This window comes from Puma concolor, chromosome A3 (assembly GCF_028749965.1).
Source record: "Puma concolor isolate L17-30 chromosome A3, mPumCon1.1.hap2, whole genome shotgun sequence".
Classification (NCBI taxonomy): domain Eukaryota; kingdom Metazoa; phylum Chordata; class Mammalia; order Carnivora; family Felidae; genus Puma; species Puma concolor.
The window spans coordinates 26199859-26219348 of NC_141669.1; the positions used below are offsets into that span (position 1 = coordinate 26199859).

Genomic DNA, 19490 nt, shown 5'->3' on the forward strand with positions numbered 1-19490 from the left:
AAATTTGTTGTCTCTGCCAGGCCTCTAATCCACCATTCAACAAAAACAAAATTCCACTGTATATATCTGAGTAATTTGTCAACTGTACCATAATCAATTTTTTTTCAAAAATCAGCTATTTAGAAATATACAGTGTGTTGACAGCTTAAGTCAATGATACTTTGAAAATCTGAGTATTTGAGGAAGTGAATCCTTCCTATGAAATGATTTACAATTCAGTGTTACCATTAATATGATATAGTAAAAGCAATCTATATAGTATCTTTACAAAAAAAGAAAAAAAGAAGAAGAAACCATTAAGAAATATCTTCACAAGAAAAAGCTAGTTTTTTGAAGTGGGAGTATAGCATCCATTAATATAGAAAAGATGACCAACGCCACCAGAGCATGAATTTGAGAAACATGAAAATTTCTGAGACATTTTAACCCATAACTAGCCCATGATTCATATTACTTCAATTAGGCACATAAAATAGAAAATAAATCTTACTTTATAAAAATGACAGTTACTATTACAATTATAGAGGGAAACACCAATTTTGAAGTAGTATCCATGCAATACCTTCCACTTATCACCAGACCTTCATCAACTTTCCCAATAAGAATTAGTACAGTGCTTTTTTCATAAGTACAAAGTAAGCACTTAATGGGTATTATTAGTGATAGTCATACTAAAAAAACAAACACTTGGAAAAGTTCTATTAGTTAACTACCAAATGTAAACATAAATATGTTTTAGTTTCTGGATAATTCTCATAACATCTACCAATCTTTGGAAACTTGGGGTTCTTTTTTGTAATTATCACCAGGAAATTTTATCTTATAATTTAAATACCAAAATTTTCTAGAACACAGATCAAACGGCCTAAATAATTTTCTAAAAACCTAGGTAGGGTATAAAACAAAATTCATCTCTCTCTCTCTCAATATCGTACTTAAATATAGTAGTGAACTAGGGCTTGTTTGCTTTAGAATTCATTATTGAGGTGAAACGGATGATTTTACAGAGAAGAGCACTATTATAGCATTATACTGATTTTTGTGTGGATTTATGCTGTGAGTGCACATGGTACCAACCTAGAGGGAGAACTTCAATTCTGAAGAACAGTATCAGGGGAACTAACTACTTAAATCTTAAAAGTAAAGTGATTCATAGAGGTCTTAAAAGTGAAGAGGGACGGGTCACATGCTTTAAGAATTTTTAATTTCTGGGGCACCTGGGTGGCTCAGTAGGTTAAGCGTCCGACTTCAGTTCAGGTCATGATCTCACAGTTCATGGGTTCGAGCCCCACATCAGGTTCTGTGCTGACAGCTCAGAACCTGGAGCCTGCTTTGGAGTCTGTGACTCTCTTTGTCTCTCTCTGTCTCTCTGCCCCTTCCCTCCTCAAGCTCTGTCTCTCAAAATATAAATAATAAAAAAAATTTTTTTAAGAATTTTTAATTTCTAAAACATACGGACATGCTTTACTACCAATGTAAATTCAGAATACTAAGAAAAAGAGCCCTTTTTTCAATAATGATATACCTTAGTTTTTAAGATCAGCTATGACTAAACTTCAGAATTTCTAAGAAAAGAACTCTTTTTAAGCAAATACCTAGCCCTCAGATCTAAGTAATATACTTATAATCCATAAAAAAAAACTTCTGCCAAAGGTAGCAAACTAGCCAATAGAACTGATTACTAAACACCCCTGAGAACCTCTCAGGGAGTTTGGCAAGGTAGTACAGCTACCTGCATACCTTAAACCTGGGCTTCACCACCTCAGCTCTACTGACATTTTGGGCAGGATAATTCTTTGATGTGGAAGGCTGTCCTGTGTACTGTAGGATGTTTATGAAGCAGCTTCTCTGGACTCTACTCAGCAGATGCCTAAAGCATCCCCGCTTCCCACCTCCACCCCACTGTGATGACCAAAAATGTCTCCAGACATTTCCAAATGCCCCCTCAGAGGACAATCAGCCCCAGATGAGAAATCAGTGACTTAAACCCCAATACTTATCTATACCATTACGGAGGATGGTTCTCTTAAAATGAAATCTCAAAACCACTCACAGAGCAAGGTAAGAGAAAATATCAGCCTAACCAGGCCAGATAAATATTGTCAACTCTAGGAATCAATGCTTAAGACATATAAAAGCCAGGCCTCCCTGTATCTCATTGAGGATGTTTTTCTGGCCATTCTAGTACTATATCTTAAAATTTATAGTCTTGTGCCTTCTGTTTTCTCTATAATCAAAGAAATAACTGAAGGATGAATAGATATTGGCATTCTTAAGCCAATGAGAGATGTCCTAAAAGGAACAGGATTCAGAAATAATCCAGAACAGCAATGGATAAAGGAGAGCAAATTGTATCCAAAGAAATCAAAAATCAAAATTTACTAAAAGAAGCATCCACAAATGTCTCACTTTCTTTATGATCTATTCACTGTTAAGTTTCCTTACTCTCTTTATTCACAATAATAACAAAAATCACTTCAGAATCCTTACCCTTATAAACCATTACCAATGAAGACCACAGTGCTAATAGCCAACCTGTTACAATCTTTGTAGGGTAGCTCTAAGCTAATAGCAGAAATTTAAGCACCAAAAGAAAAACAGAAAAAATACACTAATTACAAAAAAAGAAATGTGGTAAAGGACTGGCATAGCACAAAGCGCTCTCCTACCTTCTAAAGAAGAACATTTGTTTTATCTACCAAAAAACTAACTTCAGAGAATCTACCACACAACTCTACCTGGAAATAGGGTTAAAAGACCTTTACTCCCACTATCGTAAGTAGCTAAGCAAGGATGCCCTCACAGTGTGAATCCAATTATACCAGTCGCCTTTGGAAATGTATCCATGACCCACTATCATAATCTGATCCTTTTTAAATGACCAAAAGACTTTTTTATTCACTTTGAAGTATTGTGGCTAAAAGTAAAACTCTCCAAGGAAAGTGATAAGGAACAGAAAATCAGAGCTTACAGTGAAAAGATACCATTAAGCACAAGTATATAATATCTACCATGATATGTTAACATCTAGAACTTACCCCAATGGCAGAAATCAGAAGAAACCACAAAGAGATTACTAGGATCCGCTAGATATTTACTGAAGAGTTTTCCGAATTCCTGTTCTTTTGACTCACTCAGAGCTCCAACCAGTACAGGAATAATGGTAAACTCATCCTTATGGCTTAAAGAAAACAGAAGAAGAAAAAAAAAAGTCATTTAAGAAGTATAAGAATAAAAATAGTTTTCCAGTGTGTTGGCACTAAAAGTGGAACATTATTAATTGTGGTAAGGATAATATACATATTATTGAATTTTTTAATCTGCAAACAAAATGTTTAAAGAAGACCATTTACAAGTAAGAGAGAGACACAATACTAAAAATATCTATTTAAATTACAGAAATATACAATACTCTTTAGGTAAACAAAGCTATTTTACTACTAGGTATAATAATGTCCTCAAAAATAAAAATAAGCCCATCAGACCATCACCAAGTCTTCTCAACTACCAAGCAAAGCTACAATCATCTGCCCAATCCTTCCACAATTTTAAAAGAGCATTAAACTCTTCCTCAATATTTTAATCCTATCCTGTTACAAATACCACGACTTCTGGCACTTCTATGACCTTGCCAAGTGAGACCTACAGAACTTAACCCTTGGCTCCCATAAGATACACCAACTGCACCTTATACCTATACTAACTAATAAACAGATACAGGACAGTCTGACGATACAACTCAAAATTCACTGGTCTCTAGGGTGGACACAGAATTCAAGGAAGTAGATATTAATTTCTAGCAGCAAGAAAAAGACACCACAACCACCCACAATGTTTATGACATATCCACAAGTCCCTTTTTCACTCTACAGATTGACAGATTTATGGAAAAGGAACAGAGCAGATTAATAAAGAATAACTATGATGGGCTATAGAAACAGACGTTTACCCCAAACCTTTTAAAATTTTCATTGTTGTGAAATTTTACTTACATATATTCAATATTATTTATATTCTAAATGATCCCAGATTGGAATTTTAGAAGCGTGAATCATGTTTGTCTGACTTGTTCTGAACAGGACTTTAAAAAAAAAAAAAAATCACCATTATAATAAATGCTTTTTAATATGATAATCTGACACTTAACTGATGTAGGACAAACAATTCATAAAAGGGTTTTTAAAAATACGAAATTTTAGTTTATTCCCAAAATAAGTGTTAGCCCAGCTTCATAAAGCTAAATTCAGGGCACCCAAGCACCTCCCCCATAAAGGCCCCCTTACCCTTGTCAATTGCGAAATAAACAGATCATACAGATCTCCAGTCCCTCTGCAATGCAGGGGCTTCTTGGGCAGAATCTGCATCTATGGAGTAAGAAAAAAAGAGGAAGCTGGCAGAGGAAGCTGCCATGGAATATCTCTTTCTCTGATTCTTTCACCAGTTTGCTTTACAACTCCAGGAAGGAATAGGGGCTCTTCAGTAAGCTAAGAGTGATTATCATTTGAAAGAAAAGAATTTGAGCTCTAGTAAAAATTCAAGAAGACTGTTATGAATTGTTCTAACTTCAAGTACTACCTACATAAATTTAAAAAAAACTAAGATCATCAAAGAGTGTAAGTAATTATGACATGGTAGGGATGCAGTTATATAAGAGTATTAAAAAACAAGAAGTCAGAAGAAATAGGTACAAGTACCATCTCCATCATATAATAAAAGTTGAGAGGGTGGGTAAATCACTAACCTAAAAATGTATTTTACCTTATCTGTCAAATGATCATAATTACAATATCTATTTTCTTAAACTATTATGAAGTGAGCAACGCTATAGGAAAAGTAGTTTATCAACAGTAGTTGGCTCACTCTGAAGAAATAATACCTATCTACTATTCCCTACAGCCACCAAACCATTCAATTAACCTCGGTCTCATCTTGCAAGTCGATTCGAAGGTAAAAGGCTCAAACTACTCAGAAATCTAAGCTTTGAATCAAGATCCATGTATCTACTTCTTCATCATTTCTCTTTAAAAAATTACTTGTTCTATCTTCTCACAAAGCATGAATTAGAAAAATGAGTATTTGGCTTTGAAATATAATATTCCTAGGCTCTAGAATACAAGTTGTCAAGTTGGTTTTTCCCAGTGAAGGAGTACAAAATCTTGCCCTCAGAAAACAATGATAAAACTGTCAAAAATAACCATTTTGTGGCTCTAGAAATTCAACAAGGCAAAAAACACAACAAGAAGAGTTTATCAGCGTAAAATAAGTGAACATCTTGGGAAGAACAGTGGAAGTCTGGCATCTTACCAGGAGCTGCCTCCATCCCCCTGCCCCAATCCACCAACATGGCAGAAGCTGCCTATGAAAATCAGCAGCTTCACTGCTAAAGGGGGCTCACTTTGACTTGGAGTACAGAGCAGAATACTCACACCCAGCAGGAAACAGAAAAGCCCACAGCTCTTGTAGCCTGAGGTTATGGAACCACTTGAGGCAACCCACAAACCTAGAAATTTAACATGGAGACTCTGGAAAGGAGAGAGCCACGCAGGGACCAGATAAATTCATTTATTCTGAGGAAAGGATTGATGCCCTCCACAAAACCCCATGTGACTAGAAGGCAGCAAGCACAAATGTACAGGGGAGACCCCTAAGGTCCCTAGCTCCCCTCAGAATGCCAGCTAATTAGGAGGTTAAGAGCATATCCAAGGCAAATTAGAGACCTGAGAAAAACCAACATCTCCCACATCCTAGGCTGCCTGGAAATCTGCATGTATACACAGGGAGACCAGAGAAGACCCAATAGAAAGTAAAGGAGGCAAGCTAGAAAATGGCCCAAATTTTGAACATACTCCCCAAAATATACACAATCCGCCAGCAGAGGACAAAAGCCTTACTGGCTCAAGGTGTTCAATTACAACTTCCAACCAATCATTTACTAAGCACTAAGCAATGCAGACACAGAGATGAACTCTAGAAAGCCAAAGTTCATAAGAATTTTTAAAAAGTTGAGGAGATAAATCCGTAGCCACACATTTTGGGAGAGAGAAATTCTGTAGATAAAGCCAATCAAGTTACTTAAACAAACAAACAAACAAACAAACAAATGAAAAGTGAATGAATGAATGAAGGAAACAACTACCACCACTACTACCACCTGCAGAAAATTTTAATAAAACCAGAATCAAGGGGTGACTGGGTGGCTCAGTCAGTTAAGCGTCCAATTTCAGCTCAGGTCATGATCTCACAGTTCATGAGTTAGAGCCCTATGTTGGGCTCTGTGATGAAAGCTCAGAACCTGGAGCCTGCTTCAGATTCTGTGTCTCCCTCTCTCTGCCCTTTCCCTGCTTGTGCTCACTCTCGTTATCTCTCTCAAACATAAATAAACATTAAAAAAATTAAATTAAAACTGGAATCAAGTTGCTATAAGATAAAAAGTCCAGTTGTAAGAAAAAATTATGAGCCACAGAAACAGGACAATGTGACACATTATCAGGGGGGGAAAAAGTAACCAATAGATAGAAGCTGTACCCACGTGAGACCAGATTTAGCAAAGACTTCAAAACAATTCCTATAAATACGTTCAAAACATCAAGGAAACCATGCTTTAAAAAGTTAAAATATGGCAATGACTAAATAATTAATGAATACAACAAAGAAATGCAAGCTATTTAAAAGAATTAAATAGAGGGGAGCCTGAGTGGCTCAGTCAGTTAAGTGTGCGACTTCAGCTCCAGTCATGATTGTGGTTCGTGGGTTCAAGCCCTACGTTGGGCTCTGTGCTGACAGCTTGGAGCCTGCTTCCGACTTTATGTCTCCCTCTCTCTCTCTCTGCCCCTCCCCTACTTATGCGCTCTCTCACACGCATGCTCTCTCCTCTCTCTCTCTCTCAAGAATAAACATTAAAAAGGAGGGGGGGCACCTGGGTGGCTCAGTAGGTTAAGCAGTTAAGCATCCAACTTCGGCTCAGGTCATGATCTCCTGGTTTGTGGGTTCAAGCCCCGCATCTGGCTTTGTGCTGACAACTCAGAGCCCAGAGCCTGCTTTAGATTCTGTGTCTCTCTCTCTCTCCCTGCCCCTCCCCTGCTCGTGCTCTGTCTCTCTCACTCTCTTAAAAATAAATAAACATTAAAAATTTTTAAATAAAAAATAAAAGAATCAAATGGAAATTTTAGAGTTGAAAAGTACAACAAATGAAATTAAAATTTACTAGATGGTCTGAAAAGCAGATTCAATATTACATAAAAAATCAGTGAAATTAAAGATAAAACAAATAATTGAACCTGTAGAGAAAAAAAAAAAAGATTGAAGGGAAATGACCAGAACATTGGAGACTTGTAGACAACATCAAACACACTAGATGCATACAATGAGAGTCCCAAAAAAGGTACAGTAAAAGACTTAAAAGAAATAATGGCTGAAAACTTTCCAAATTTCATGAAAAACATTGATCGACAGTTCCAAGAGACTCAACAACCCAAAATAATGATAAGCACAAAGAGATCCCCATCTAGATACACTGTAATGAAACTGAGGAAAACCAAAGACAAGGAGAAAATCTTAAAAGCAGCAAACGGAAAATGACTCATTACTTAACAGGATAGTGTTTTCAACAAACAGTACTGGAACCACTGCATATAGACCTTTACCTCATACTATATACAAAAATTAACTCAAACTGGGTAATAAACATAACTATTAAGAGCTAAACTAAGAAAACTTCTGGAACAGGGGTCAGCAACAATCTTTTCAAAGGAGCCGTAAAGTAAATATTTTATATTTTCTGGGCCATACAATCTCTGTAGCTGCCAAAGTGTCACTGTAAACAGAAAGCAGCCACATATGTAAATGAGTGGGTATGGATGGCTATCTTCCAATAAAACATTTACAATAACAAGTTGTGGGCCAGATGTGGTCTGCAGGCTATAGTTTGCTGATTCCTGTTCAAGAGAAAAATCTCTGTGACCCTGAATTAGACAAAGATTTCTTTTTTTTTTTTTGATAGGGAGAGAAAACAAATGGGGGAATGGGGGAGAAGGAGGGAGGGGGGAGGGGAGGGAGAGGGGGAGGGGGAGGGGGAGGGGGAGGGGGAGGGGGAGGGGGAGAGGGAGAGGGAGAGGGAGAGGGAGAGGGAGAGGGAGAGGGAGAGGGAGAGGGAGAGGGAGAGGGAGAGGGAGAGGGAGAGGGAGAGGGAGAGGGAGAGGGAGAGGGAGAGGGAGAGGGAGAGAATCCCAAGCAGCCTCCATGCTCAGAACAAAGCCCAACTCAGGACTCAATTCCCGAACACTGGGATCATACCCTGAGCTGAAATCAAGTCAGATGCTCAACTGACTGAGCCACCCAGGTGCCCCTAGACAAAGATTTCTTAAATATGATACCAAAAGCAAAATCCACACGAGAAAAAAAATGATAAAATGATTTCATCAAAAACTTTTGCTCTTCAACAGAGTGAAATAATCTGTATCTAGAATATGTAAAATCTCTCACAACTCAGTAAGAAGGCAAATTATCAAATTAAAACTAGAGCAAAATATATGAACAGACATTTCACAAAAGAAGACATAAAAATGACTAATAACCACACTGAAGAGTTGCTCAATATCATGAGTCACTGGAAATATGCAAATTAACACCAAGTCAGGTTATATATATCTATTAGAATGGTTGTAATCAAAAATGTTATTGTACTCTGACAATAACAGATACTGGCCAGTATGGGGAGAAACTAGAGACCTCGTGTTCCTGCTGGCATATAAAATGGTGCTGCTACTCTGCAAAATAGTTCGGCAGTTTCTGAAAGAGTTAAAACATAGATTTACATGACCCAGCTATATCATTCCTAAGTACTTATTCAAGAGAAACGAAAACATATGTTCACATAAAAACTTGTATGATATGTTATTTATAACATTATTCCTAATAGCCAAAAATGGAATTGATCTAAGTGTCCATCAACTAGTGAATGGATAAAGAAAATATCACAGATTCATATAATGTAATAACTATTTGGCAATAAAAAGGAATGAACTAGTGATACATGCTAAAAGATTGGTGAACCTCAAAAACAGTATGCTAAGTGTAAAAGGATAGCTACGGAAGACATCTTGTAGGATTCCATTTACATGAAATTTCTAGAAAATGCAAAATTCTGGGGCGCCTGGGTGGCTCAGTCAGTTAAGCGTCCGACTTCAGCCCAGGTCATGATCTCATGGTTTGTGAGTTCGAGCCCCGCATCGGGCTCTGTGCTGATATTTCAGAGCCCTGGAGGCTGCTTCAGATTCTGTGTCTCCTTCTCTCTCTGCCCCTCCCCTGCTCATGGTCTGTCTCAAAAATAAATTTAAAAAATAAAAAAATAAAACATTAAAAAAAAAAAGAAAATGCAAAATTCTATAGAGACAAAGCAAATAAATGGTTGCATAAGGTTGAGAGTTGGAGCCAGAACTGCCCTCAGAGGGACACAAGGTTTCTTTTCTGTGTAGTGCAAATATTCTAAAACTAGATTGTGAGAATGACTGCCCAACTCTGTAAATTTACTGAAAATCATTGAGTTGTACTCTTAAATGAGTGAATTTTATAGGATGTAAATCATCTTTCAATAAATCTGTTAAAAGAAGAAAAAAGAAAACCCATCTTTGCCACTTGTAAGCTGTGCTACCTGCAGTAGGTTACCTAAAACTATCCTAAGCCTCAATTTTGTCATCAGTACAAACAGACTTAATAATACTTGCCTTACAGGGCTCTTGTGAGCACTTAAGTAATGTAGAGTTAAGTTTTATCCCTTCTTTTTCTGTCCTATATCTTAAACCATGCTGCAGAAAATTAATATATCCAAGATGTGTAACAAACTAAAAGAAACTGAAATCCCAGAACCAAGAGAGAAGCACTCTCTTTAAAAACAAACAATATTACTATACCACCAATATTCTTAATGGCACAGAGCACTAAAAATCTATATTGGAATATTTGAGGACCTTGACTGGGGCCACAGTCAGAAAGAAAAGTAAAATTTTAATATCTAATACAAACCTAAGCTATAAGGAGGGTTAGAATTTCATTTAAAATAATGAGTCAGAAACTTATGGCAGGCTGGAACTGGGAAAAGAGGAATGGGACTTTTGTAGGAGAGTTAATAGACCTAGTCGGTCTGTTGCTCCAATTTTTAGAAGGGGCTGCTTGTAAAGACTGGCCCTTGGCTTTTAAAATGTTCCCTATGGTGATTAAGCCTGCTTTACCACTTGGGACACTGTACCAGCTTGCCTGGATTGTAAACAAAATGATAATGGCAAACACCTAATTTCCTTCTGAGAGCAGAGAATCTCAGTAGCTGGAGCTAGTTATGCAAGCAGGGGGTCCCTACATGACCAGTCCCCAAACAAAATCCTGGAGTTTGAATCTTAGAGCAGGCTTTTCTGGCCAGAAACACTGCACATGTGTTAAACTGATGGAGGAAACACGTTCTATTTAGCTCACCCTGTGAGAAGGAGAATGATGGAAGCATACACCTGGATTCCTCCAGATTCTGCCTGATGTGTCTTTTCCTTCTGCTGGTCCTGTTGTGTATCATACCTCTTTCAATAAACCATAACCATGAATGAACTGTGAGTCCTTCTAGTGAGTCTTCAAATGTGAGACTGGTGGTGGAACTCTTGAAACTGCGTTAAAGGCAAAGTGGCATAAAGGAACCATAACTGCAGAGGTTTAGGGAGTCTTCTAAAAAAAATAATTTCTTTCATCTTTTCTTCCTGATCAAATTCACTTCAGACCACAGAGACATACATATAGACTGTGTAAAGAATACTATGACTCACTCAAAGGAAGAACAAACTAAAAAGATCCAGAAAACATCAAGCAGAACCGAAGAACCGAGGAAGGAGGAGGAGAAAGGAAAAGGAGGAAGTAAGCTAGCTGTCAATGACAACTAAAAGTAACATTTAAGTCATTATAAATCTCTGCTGTATCATCAGGTAAGTAAATCTAATCAGATTATCAAAATAAATTTCAAAGGTTATATAGGCCTTTCTTAATTTCCATTTGAATAAGAATACTAAGAAAAAAGGTTTTTTACATGGGCAGAAATATCTCAGGTACTACTCAACCATCTGAAGCAAAATAATCCTATCATAAATTGGCCAAGCTTGCAATCCAAATTATAGAGAAATTTCAGTATTTTATTAGGAACAAGTCAACATTTCTATTCCCTATATTCCCTTAACTGATACCTATTTCTAACTTTACCATCTCTGATAATGATATACAATTAGGCATTTCACTTTTGCACTCTTAAAATCACATTACTGCTCCAGACAGAAACATTTACCAAGTTCTATGATTCTAATCTTCAAATGTCTCCTATTATCTGCTCAGTTTGCTACCCCATCCACCACTGCCTTAGTTCAAAGTCCCATGACTTTTTTACTAAACTATTTCCTTCAATCTTTTCCAACTCTAATCCATCCTTCACCATCACACCATCAAGGAGCAGTATTCGGGGTTCCTGGCTGGCTCAGTTGGTACAGCATGCGACTCTTGATCTCAGGGTCGAGAGTTCAAGCCCCACGCTGGACATGGAGCTTACTTTAAAAAAAAGGAGTAATATTCTTATGATTCCAAGTTCCAACCATGTCCTTCCTTTGCTAAGCAACTTTTACTAGCTCATACCAATCAGGGGATAAAATACAAATATCTTAAAATGACATTCAATGACCTCTATAATATGGTCCCAACCCACTGTTCCAACTAGCTAATCTTGCCCCTCTTACTGTATGTCTTTCTTTACAGGTCACTTACCCAAATGCCTCCAGCTCCAGGCTGGCATTATATACATGTTAAAAGGTGGATAAGGTATAAGATAACAGGAAGTGGCAGGACTAAGAGCCAACCCAAAAACATTTATATATATAAGAAAATGTTTTCTAAATTTGCAGGCCACAAAAAAAAATCTATAGACATACCTCAGTTACTAGGCAAGCCTTCTGCAACTACATTAGGCCAAGGCAGGTAGCTCTCTATTCTTAAGCCCTGGGTTTTCCTACTCCTGTACTTTGTATTTACAGAAGTCCCTTTCCCACAGAAACCTTCTGCCCCATTCTGAGAAAACTTGAGCCATCTTCAAAGTCCACTCAAATGCTCTCTCTGCCATGAAGCAACCTGTGTGCTCTCCTAACTTCATCTCTCTGTTCCCACATCCCCTTTTTCTGATCCCACAAACTCAACTGCACTTAATACATTTTGAATTATATTACATTTATTTATATACATTTTTTAACTTTCTTACCAGGCTATATGCTGAGAAAAATATACCATGTTTGCTTATTTGTCTATTTCCCATTATTCTTTCCACAGAGATTAGTACAGCTAGGTAGCTCTATAACATTTGAAATGTTAACATATTAAATGTTAAAATACCAAATGTTTTAAATCTTGACAGGAGAAATGTCTTAAACCATTTTAAAACCAATCAAATTTTTATACATATTAACTAGAAAAACTTAAGGGAGGAGAATCACCACTTGGGAGCCAAAATGAGTTTTGTTTACTAGCCTACAAAATTACTCCCCATATATAAAATACATTATTCTTAATTTGTGATTTAAACAAACTTCATAAAAGGAGTTTCTCGTGTATTCCTGAGGTGGTGATAAAGAATTCCTTCTTTCAACCCAAAATAGCAAGTACTAAAGAATACAATCAGAGGTATCAACTGTTAAAAAGTTCTTCAGAAAAAGGGAAAATGATCTAGGTCAGAAACTCAGATCTACATCAAGAAAGAAAGCAGTAAAGCAACATCTTTAGTTTATTTCAGTTTATTTTTCTTTTTTTTTTTAAGTTTATTTACTTATTTTTGAGAGAGAGAGACAGACAGACAGAAAGCACAGATGAGCAGGGAAGGGGCAGAGAGAGAGAGAGAGAGAGGAAGAGAGAGAATCCTAAGTAGTCTCCACACTGTCAGAGCAGAGCCCTACACAGGGCTCAATCTCACCATTGTGAGATCGTGACCTGAGCTGAAACCAAGAGTCTGATGTTTAACCAACTGAGACACCCAGGCACCCGTATTTTTCTTATTCTTAATTGATCCAAGAGATAACAATTCCTTCAAAACTTAATAGTAGCAACATGCTGTAATTATAGCTTACAAATGACTGCAGTATTACAAGAGACAGGAAGGACAAATAGGAAATACTGTTATAAGATACTTGTACTACCTATGAAACAGTACAGTGTTGTTTTAAAGTGCACTTGGATTCACTGCAAATGTATGTTGCAAACTTTAGAGCACCCACCAAAGGTTTAAAAAAAGTACTATAACTGGTATGCTTAGAGGGGAAAAAAATGCAATCATAAAATGCTCACTTAAAACCAGAGAAGGCAGAAACATTAACAGAAAGCAAAAAAGAAATAAAAAACAAGGGCAATAAGTAGATAGCAGTAACACATGTGAGAGATATTAATCCAAGTATACCAGTAATCCTTTAAGAGGTGAATGGATAAACTGTGATACATCCATAAAACACAATATTCTCAGCAATAAAAAGAAATAAGCTATCAAGCCAAAAAAAGACATGGAGGAATCTTGAAAGTATATTATTAAATCAAAGAAGCCAACTTGGGCTGCATATAGTATGGTTCCATTATATGACATTCCAAAAACAATATGACTATATACTATGGATACAGTAAAAAGGTAAATGGTTACCAGGGTATGGTTGGGGGGAGTGGAGGGGGAGAGGATGAACAGGCAGAGTACAGGGGATTTTTAGGACAATGAAATGATTCTGTATGGTACTATAATGATAGATAACATGACATTAGGTATTTGGTAAAACCCATACACTATGTAACACCAAAAGGGAACCCTAATTAAGCTATGGACTTAGGTATTAATAATGTGTCAATATTTCTTCATCAACTGTAACAAATGTACACTAATGCAAGACATTAAGAACAGAGAAAATTGTTCAGTTAATAGTGTTTAATACCAAACCAAGCCATCGGATAGTGTTCTCACTCGAGGAACTCAAACATATAATCAATATGGACAAACATAAGAATTACAAGACTTCAGCTTAAATATCTGGGTAAACTACACAAAATCAAGTTGCTGGTTTTTTTTATAATAGTCTAAGCACTTCAAGAGTTATCAAATCCTAACCACACTGAATTTATAAGATTGACTAGAACCTAAAGCAGAAGATGGGACAGATTTAAGTACATTGTACTGTACTTTCAAGTTGTCTATGTTCCAAAATATTGGCAGTAACAAAAAGTAGTAAATGGCTAAGATAATAATGATGACTATTTTTATAATGAACATGAACGGTTTTAGCGTGCCATATTTCTCAATGGAACACTTTCAAAGTTACTAAAGCATTCTATTTACTCTGCACATTTCTCTGAACAAAAAATTGTGCAACTGAGGCAGAGGAATTGTTTTATATCTGGACTGTGGTAGATATATACAACTCTGCATTTGTCAATACTCACAGAATTCTGTGCCTTAAAGAGTACATTTTACTGTATATAAATTGCCAAAATAATCAATTAAAATTTTGAACTGCAAACAAACAGTACATGGGTATGACACAGAAAGAATGTGGGGGGGGGGTGGAGGAGACATTCAATGTAACTGAACAAGTAAAATAAAATGGAAAAAAAAAGAAGAGCTGAGATCCAGTGCTGTTAATTTTCAGAGTTAACTCAATTTTTTCAAAATGGATCATTTCTACATATCCTAAATTAACTGTCTGAATACAATTATTAGCAATATAAAAATTATTATGAATTTCAATAGTAAAGATAATACATGGAAAAAAGGATCAAAATAAAGTACCTAAGATATTATCTCGTGTGCAGGTTTTATTCACACAAATAAATATGTATGTAAATCTTATATATATAATATATATATACACAAACATATATGCATACATATATTGTTAGCATATGCATAACAATTTCTACTACTAATCAACATTGGTTGAGGAGAAGCAGGGAGGCTTTAACTGTTCATTTTATTCTTTTTGATGCTGTTTACATTTTGAAGCCATGTACAGTACTGTACAAGGATTTTTTTAATGTCAACAGGATCAAACCAAGCAAGGAGATTATGGGTCATATCATGTTTTCTCCTTTACACTACTCATTATTATTTTAAAAGTTGAAATGAGTATTGTTTTTTAAATCTGTTTAAGATAATACACAGAATTATAAGTAACACCTTAGGTATTTAATTTTTAAAAATCTGTAATGATTATAGTGAAAAAAATGAAAGAAAAGTTAGGAAATTAAATGGTCAATTGATTAAACTATTACATAAACATATACTACAAAGTCCATGTATACTCAATCAAAAAGAGTAAAAATGACATGGAAATATGGTCATGATATGAAAAGCTGCTAATAAAAAAGAACATCTGACCTCATTTTGGGAAAACTATTTAATGAAAGTATTGCAAATGGGAAGATCATTATTAATTCACTTAACAATTAATTACAGAAATCCTTTTGTGTACCAGGTACCGAGCTGGGCACGGAAGGTGAAGACAAGCTGCCCTCAGGCACAGAGAAGATTGGGGAATTACCAGGGATAGGCGACAAACAGGTAATCACCAAAAGAGCTATTTAACTGCAGTGGTACTATGGTAGGCTGCCTTTAGGTAACATCCCTGAAAATTCCTCCCACTTCTGAATGCTCATGCCACTCCTCCCATGAAAAGTAGAGTCTCTTTCTCCCTCCCCTTGAACCTAGCCTTGAAACTTGCTTGAATGAGTAGAATATGGTCTGACACTGTGCCAGTTCCAAGCCTAGATATTACAAGGCCTGAACAATTCTAGCCTGCTTTCTTGCTGCCCTGAACTGCCATGAACTTCATAATAGTCCAAGGCTATCCTGCAAGAGGACCCCATGGGAAGAGAGAGGCCCTGAATGGCAAGTGACAATAGGTGGAGATGGGAGATCACAAAGATGAGAACCAAGCTGCCTCAGCAGACAACCAGCATCACAGCCCCAGACAACAAGTGAAGGCATCTTAGAGCCTTCAGCCTACATCAGCCTGCTTCAACTGGCAGCAGATGAAACAGAGACGAGCTGTCAGCACTCACCCCTGACCAAATTTCTAGTTCAGGGTCATAAGCAAAAAAAAAAAAAAAAAAAAAAAGGCACTTTGAGGTGATTTGTTATGCTATATACAATAGGTAAGTGAGACGAACAGTGGTGCTTAAAAAGGTTACTACTGGGGGCTCCTGGGTGGCGCAGTCGGTTAAGCGTCCGACTTCAGCCAGGTCACGATCTCGCGGTCTGGGAGTTCGAGCCCCGCGTCGGGCTCTGGGCTGATGGCTCGGAGCCTGGAGCCTGTTTCCGATTCTGTGTCTCCCTCTCTCTCTGCCCCTCCCCCGTTCATGCCCTGTCTCTCTCTGTCCCAAAAATTAAAAAATAAACGTTGGGAAAAAAAGAAAAAAGAAAAAGGTTACTACTGGAACAGAAAACCTAAAACATTGGCTTTGAGGACACAGAGGCAGGCAGAATCTGAAAGGGCAAGAAGAAGACAGTAAACTGGAAGAGCAGTAAGGAAACTGCTATGCAAGACCAGGAGAAAAGGGGCCCGTATTGTTTACTGTCAGAACAATTAGCATAATTACACACAATTCCAAGCAGTAACTTATAACATTAAAAATATACCTAGTGAACACGTAGATCTAGCTAAGAAGATTTCCAGGCAAAATATTCAAAGTGTCACTGGCTTCTCTATAGCCAAGTGTGAGAAGGTAAAAAAAGAATAACATGAGCTAAAGAGTTACATGCAGAATTTAAACGAAAGATTTCTAAGCAGGAGTTGCCAAGTTGGAAAATAGCTGTTTCTCATCACTAGCCTCTACAGATAGCACAAGAGTGTCAAAGAAACAACATAAAGACAAAGATCAAATTCGGAGTGCTGCCAATAAATCATGGGCTCACAATCATCAAATCAAAAATTCATCTGTAAAACCCTTTATTAAGACCACAAAAAGACTTTTTTTAAGTTTACTTATTTTGAGAAAGAGTGAGAGTAAGCAGCAGAGGGGCAGAGAGTGAAGGAGAAAGAGAGAATCCCAAGCAGGCTCCACACTGTCAGCACAGTGTCCAATGCAGGCCTAGATCTCACAAACTGCGAGATCAGAACCTGAGCTGAGATCAAGAGTTGGACAGTTAACTGAATGAGCCCCCAAAACAGAAAGACTTAGTAAGGTAAGGCTTAAATACTCTTTTAGATAGGCAAAAGGGCTTCTAAGAACCTTACAGAACCCTAACTTGGGATCCAAAGTAGAGAGAGTCCTGTCACTGAAAGAACTGTGGATGCAATTTTTGTCTAATGGAATGCACTTATAAACTGATAAATAGAAAACCCACAGTATTTAATGGAGTTCTATCCGTTTGGACTAAAACAAACACTGTTCCAAATGAAAAGTGAGAGGTCTTTAGGTTTTCAAACTGTCACATACATGAAGCTGACTGAAATGGCTACTTAGGTGTAAACAAGGCCCATTTCTTATGGAGAAATAAAAATGAGTCAGTGAGTAGAGCCAAGAGCCCAAAGGAGCAAGCTAAGAGCTGAGAAAAATAAGGAATTATGAAGCTGCAACCAGAAGCCAGAAACAAGCCATAATCAAAGAACATTCTCTGTTCCCTGATCAGATTCCAGAAATGCTTTGGGTCAGAGGCTGCCATTCTTTCACTCTCCACTAGGAGGCTCTATTGTGATTAAGTGTTCCTGTCTCAAAATTGTATACTGAGTGTATGGCAGGGTGGGAATGGAGTAAAACTTGTCTTCTTAGTTCACAGGTATCCAAATCAAGAGGAGCTGTACCCAGAAAGCCTCATCCACATCTTAACCTCATGCAGATCATAAGGCAACAGACTTTGAACCTGAGGGTATAAATGAATGAGATTTCTGGGCATCTTAAGAGGGCTGAATACTGCATGTTGGAGAAACACTGAATTGCCCACCAGAAGAACTGTGGTAATCCATCTGCAAAGATGGCTGCCAACAATTCTTCCTATTCCTGTATACACGTGCTACTTTTCTCATCAAGAAAAGTATTGATCATCTATTTCTAATCCTAAAACCAATATTATACTATATGTTAACTAACTAGAATTAAAAAAAAAAAAAAAAAAAGAGGCGGAATCTATTTATTTCTCCTTCCTTTAAACCTTGGCTGACATTGTGTTCTGCTTTAAAAAAGAGACTGTGTCGGGGTGCCTGGGTGGCGCAGTCAGTTAAGCGTCCGACTTCAGCCAGGTCACGATCTCGCGGTCCACGAGTTCGAGCCCCGCGTTGGGCTCTGGGCTGATGGCTCAGAGCCTGGAGCCTGTTTCCGATTCTGTGTCTCCCTCTCTCTCTGCCCCTCCCCCGTTCATGCTCTGTCTCTCTCTGTCCCAAAAATAAATAAACGTTGAAAAAAAATAAATAAATAAAAAATAAAAAAGAGACTGTGATAAAAATAATGCCATGTAGTTTCAGACCTAGCCCTTAACAGGCTGAGAAACTTTTGTTTTTGTTCTCTTGCTACCAAAATCACCATGTAAACAAATCCAGGCTATCCTTCTAGACAGAAGCCAAGAAGAGAGAAAAGCCCTGGTTGATGAATGAACCAGCTACCTAGAGAACAAATGAGGTCAACTAACAACTAAAAACCAGCAGTAAGGCCATCTTGGATCCTCTAACCCCATTCAGGTTACCTCAGTCAACTCTTCATGGACCAGAGCAAGGTGTCCCCTGCCTAAACTCTTGACCTAAAAATTATGAGCAATAAAATAGTTGTGATTTTCAGCCTCTAAGTTCTGGAGCAATATCTTGTGCAGTAACACATAACTAATATACACAGTGAGTGCACCAAAGGCTATAAAGGAAAAGCACTAGGTACCTTCTAGGTACTAGTCAGTATCAGAGATGCAAATGTAATCTGGGAGAGAGGGAAGGTCTCTTGAGAAATGATATATTTAATAGTGGTTATTTAACACCATTTAATAGAAGGGGAATTATTAAAAAGAATTTTTGTTGATTTTAAGTTCCTATTTTCCTAAATTTTCAATATTATACATTTTACTTTTGAAATAACAACAAAAAATGTTATTTTGTTAAAACTTCCTTAAGGATATTGTTGGCTTTAATTGTACTGGTTCTAGTGTGTTGAAATTTACCAGGTCTAAAATATATTTTTTCATAACAATATATGCAAACATTTCAGGAAATAATAAAAGTTTTCTCTTATTCTATGTAACTGAAGAATGGAGTGTTCTGATTATACTAGCATTCCGAGAAATAAACAGCATACATTGGTTTAACAATTTCTGAAGAATTAGAATGTAGTAAAACACAATTAACCTAAAATTATATTCTTTATAATTTATTATCACACTGATTTTTGGAAACTTCTTCAGGTGTATACAATTCATCATAGTTATCACTGTGTATAGATGTGGATAACATAAGACTGAGAGAAGTTAAATAATACTTTGA

At 37.0% G+C, this 19490-nt stretch overlaps 1 protein-coding gene across 4 annotated transcripts in view; it reads right to left on the bottom strand.

Moving 5' to 3' along the window:
• Nucleotides 1-19490, bottom strand: part of MEMO1 (mediator of cell motility 1) — a 124531-nt gene that overhangs the window by 17660 nt on the left and 87381 nt on the right. For 3 of the 4 annotated variants that reach the window (XM_086700310.1, XM_086700311.1, XM_086700309.1), the window contains one exon: nucleotides 3039-3181. The exons of the other annotated variant lie outside the window; for it this stretch is intronic. In XM_086700310.1, the coding sequence (XP_086556436.1) occupies nucleotides 3039-3181 (143 nt within the window). The remainder of the gene's footprint in view (nucleotides 1-3038; nucleotides 3182-19490) is intronic. 4 annotated transcript variants of the gene reach the window in all.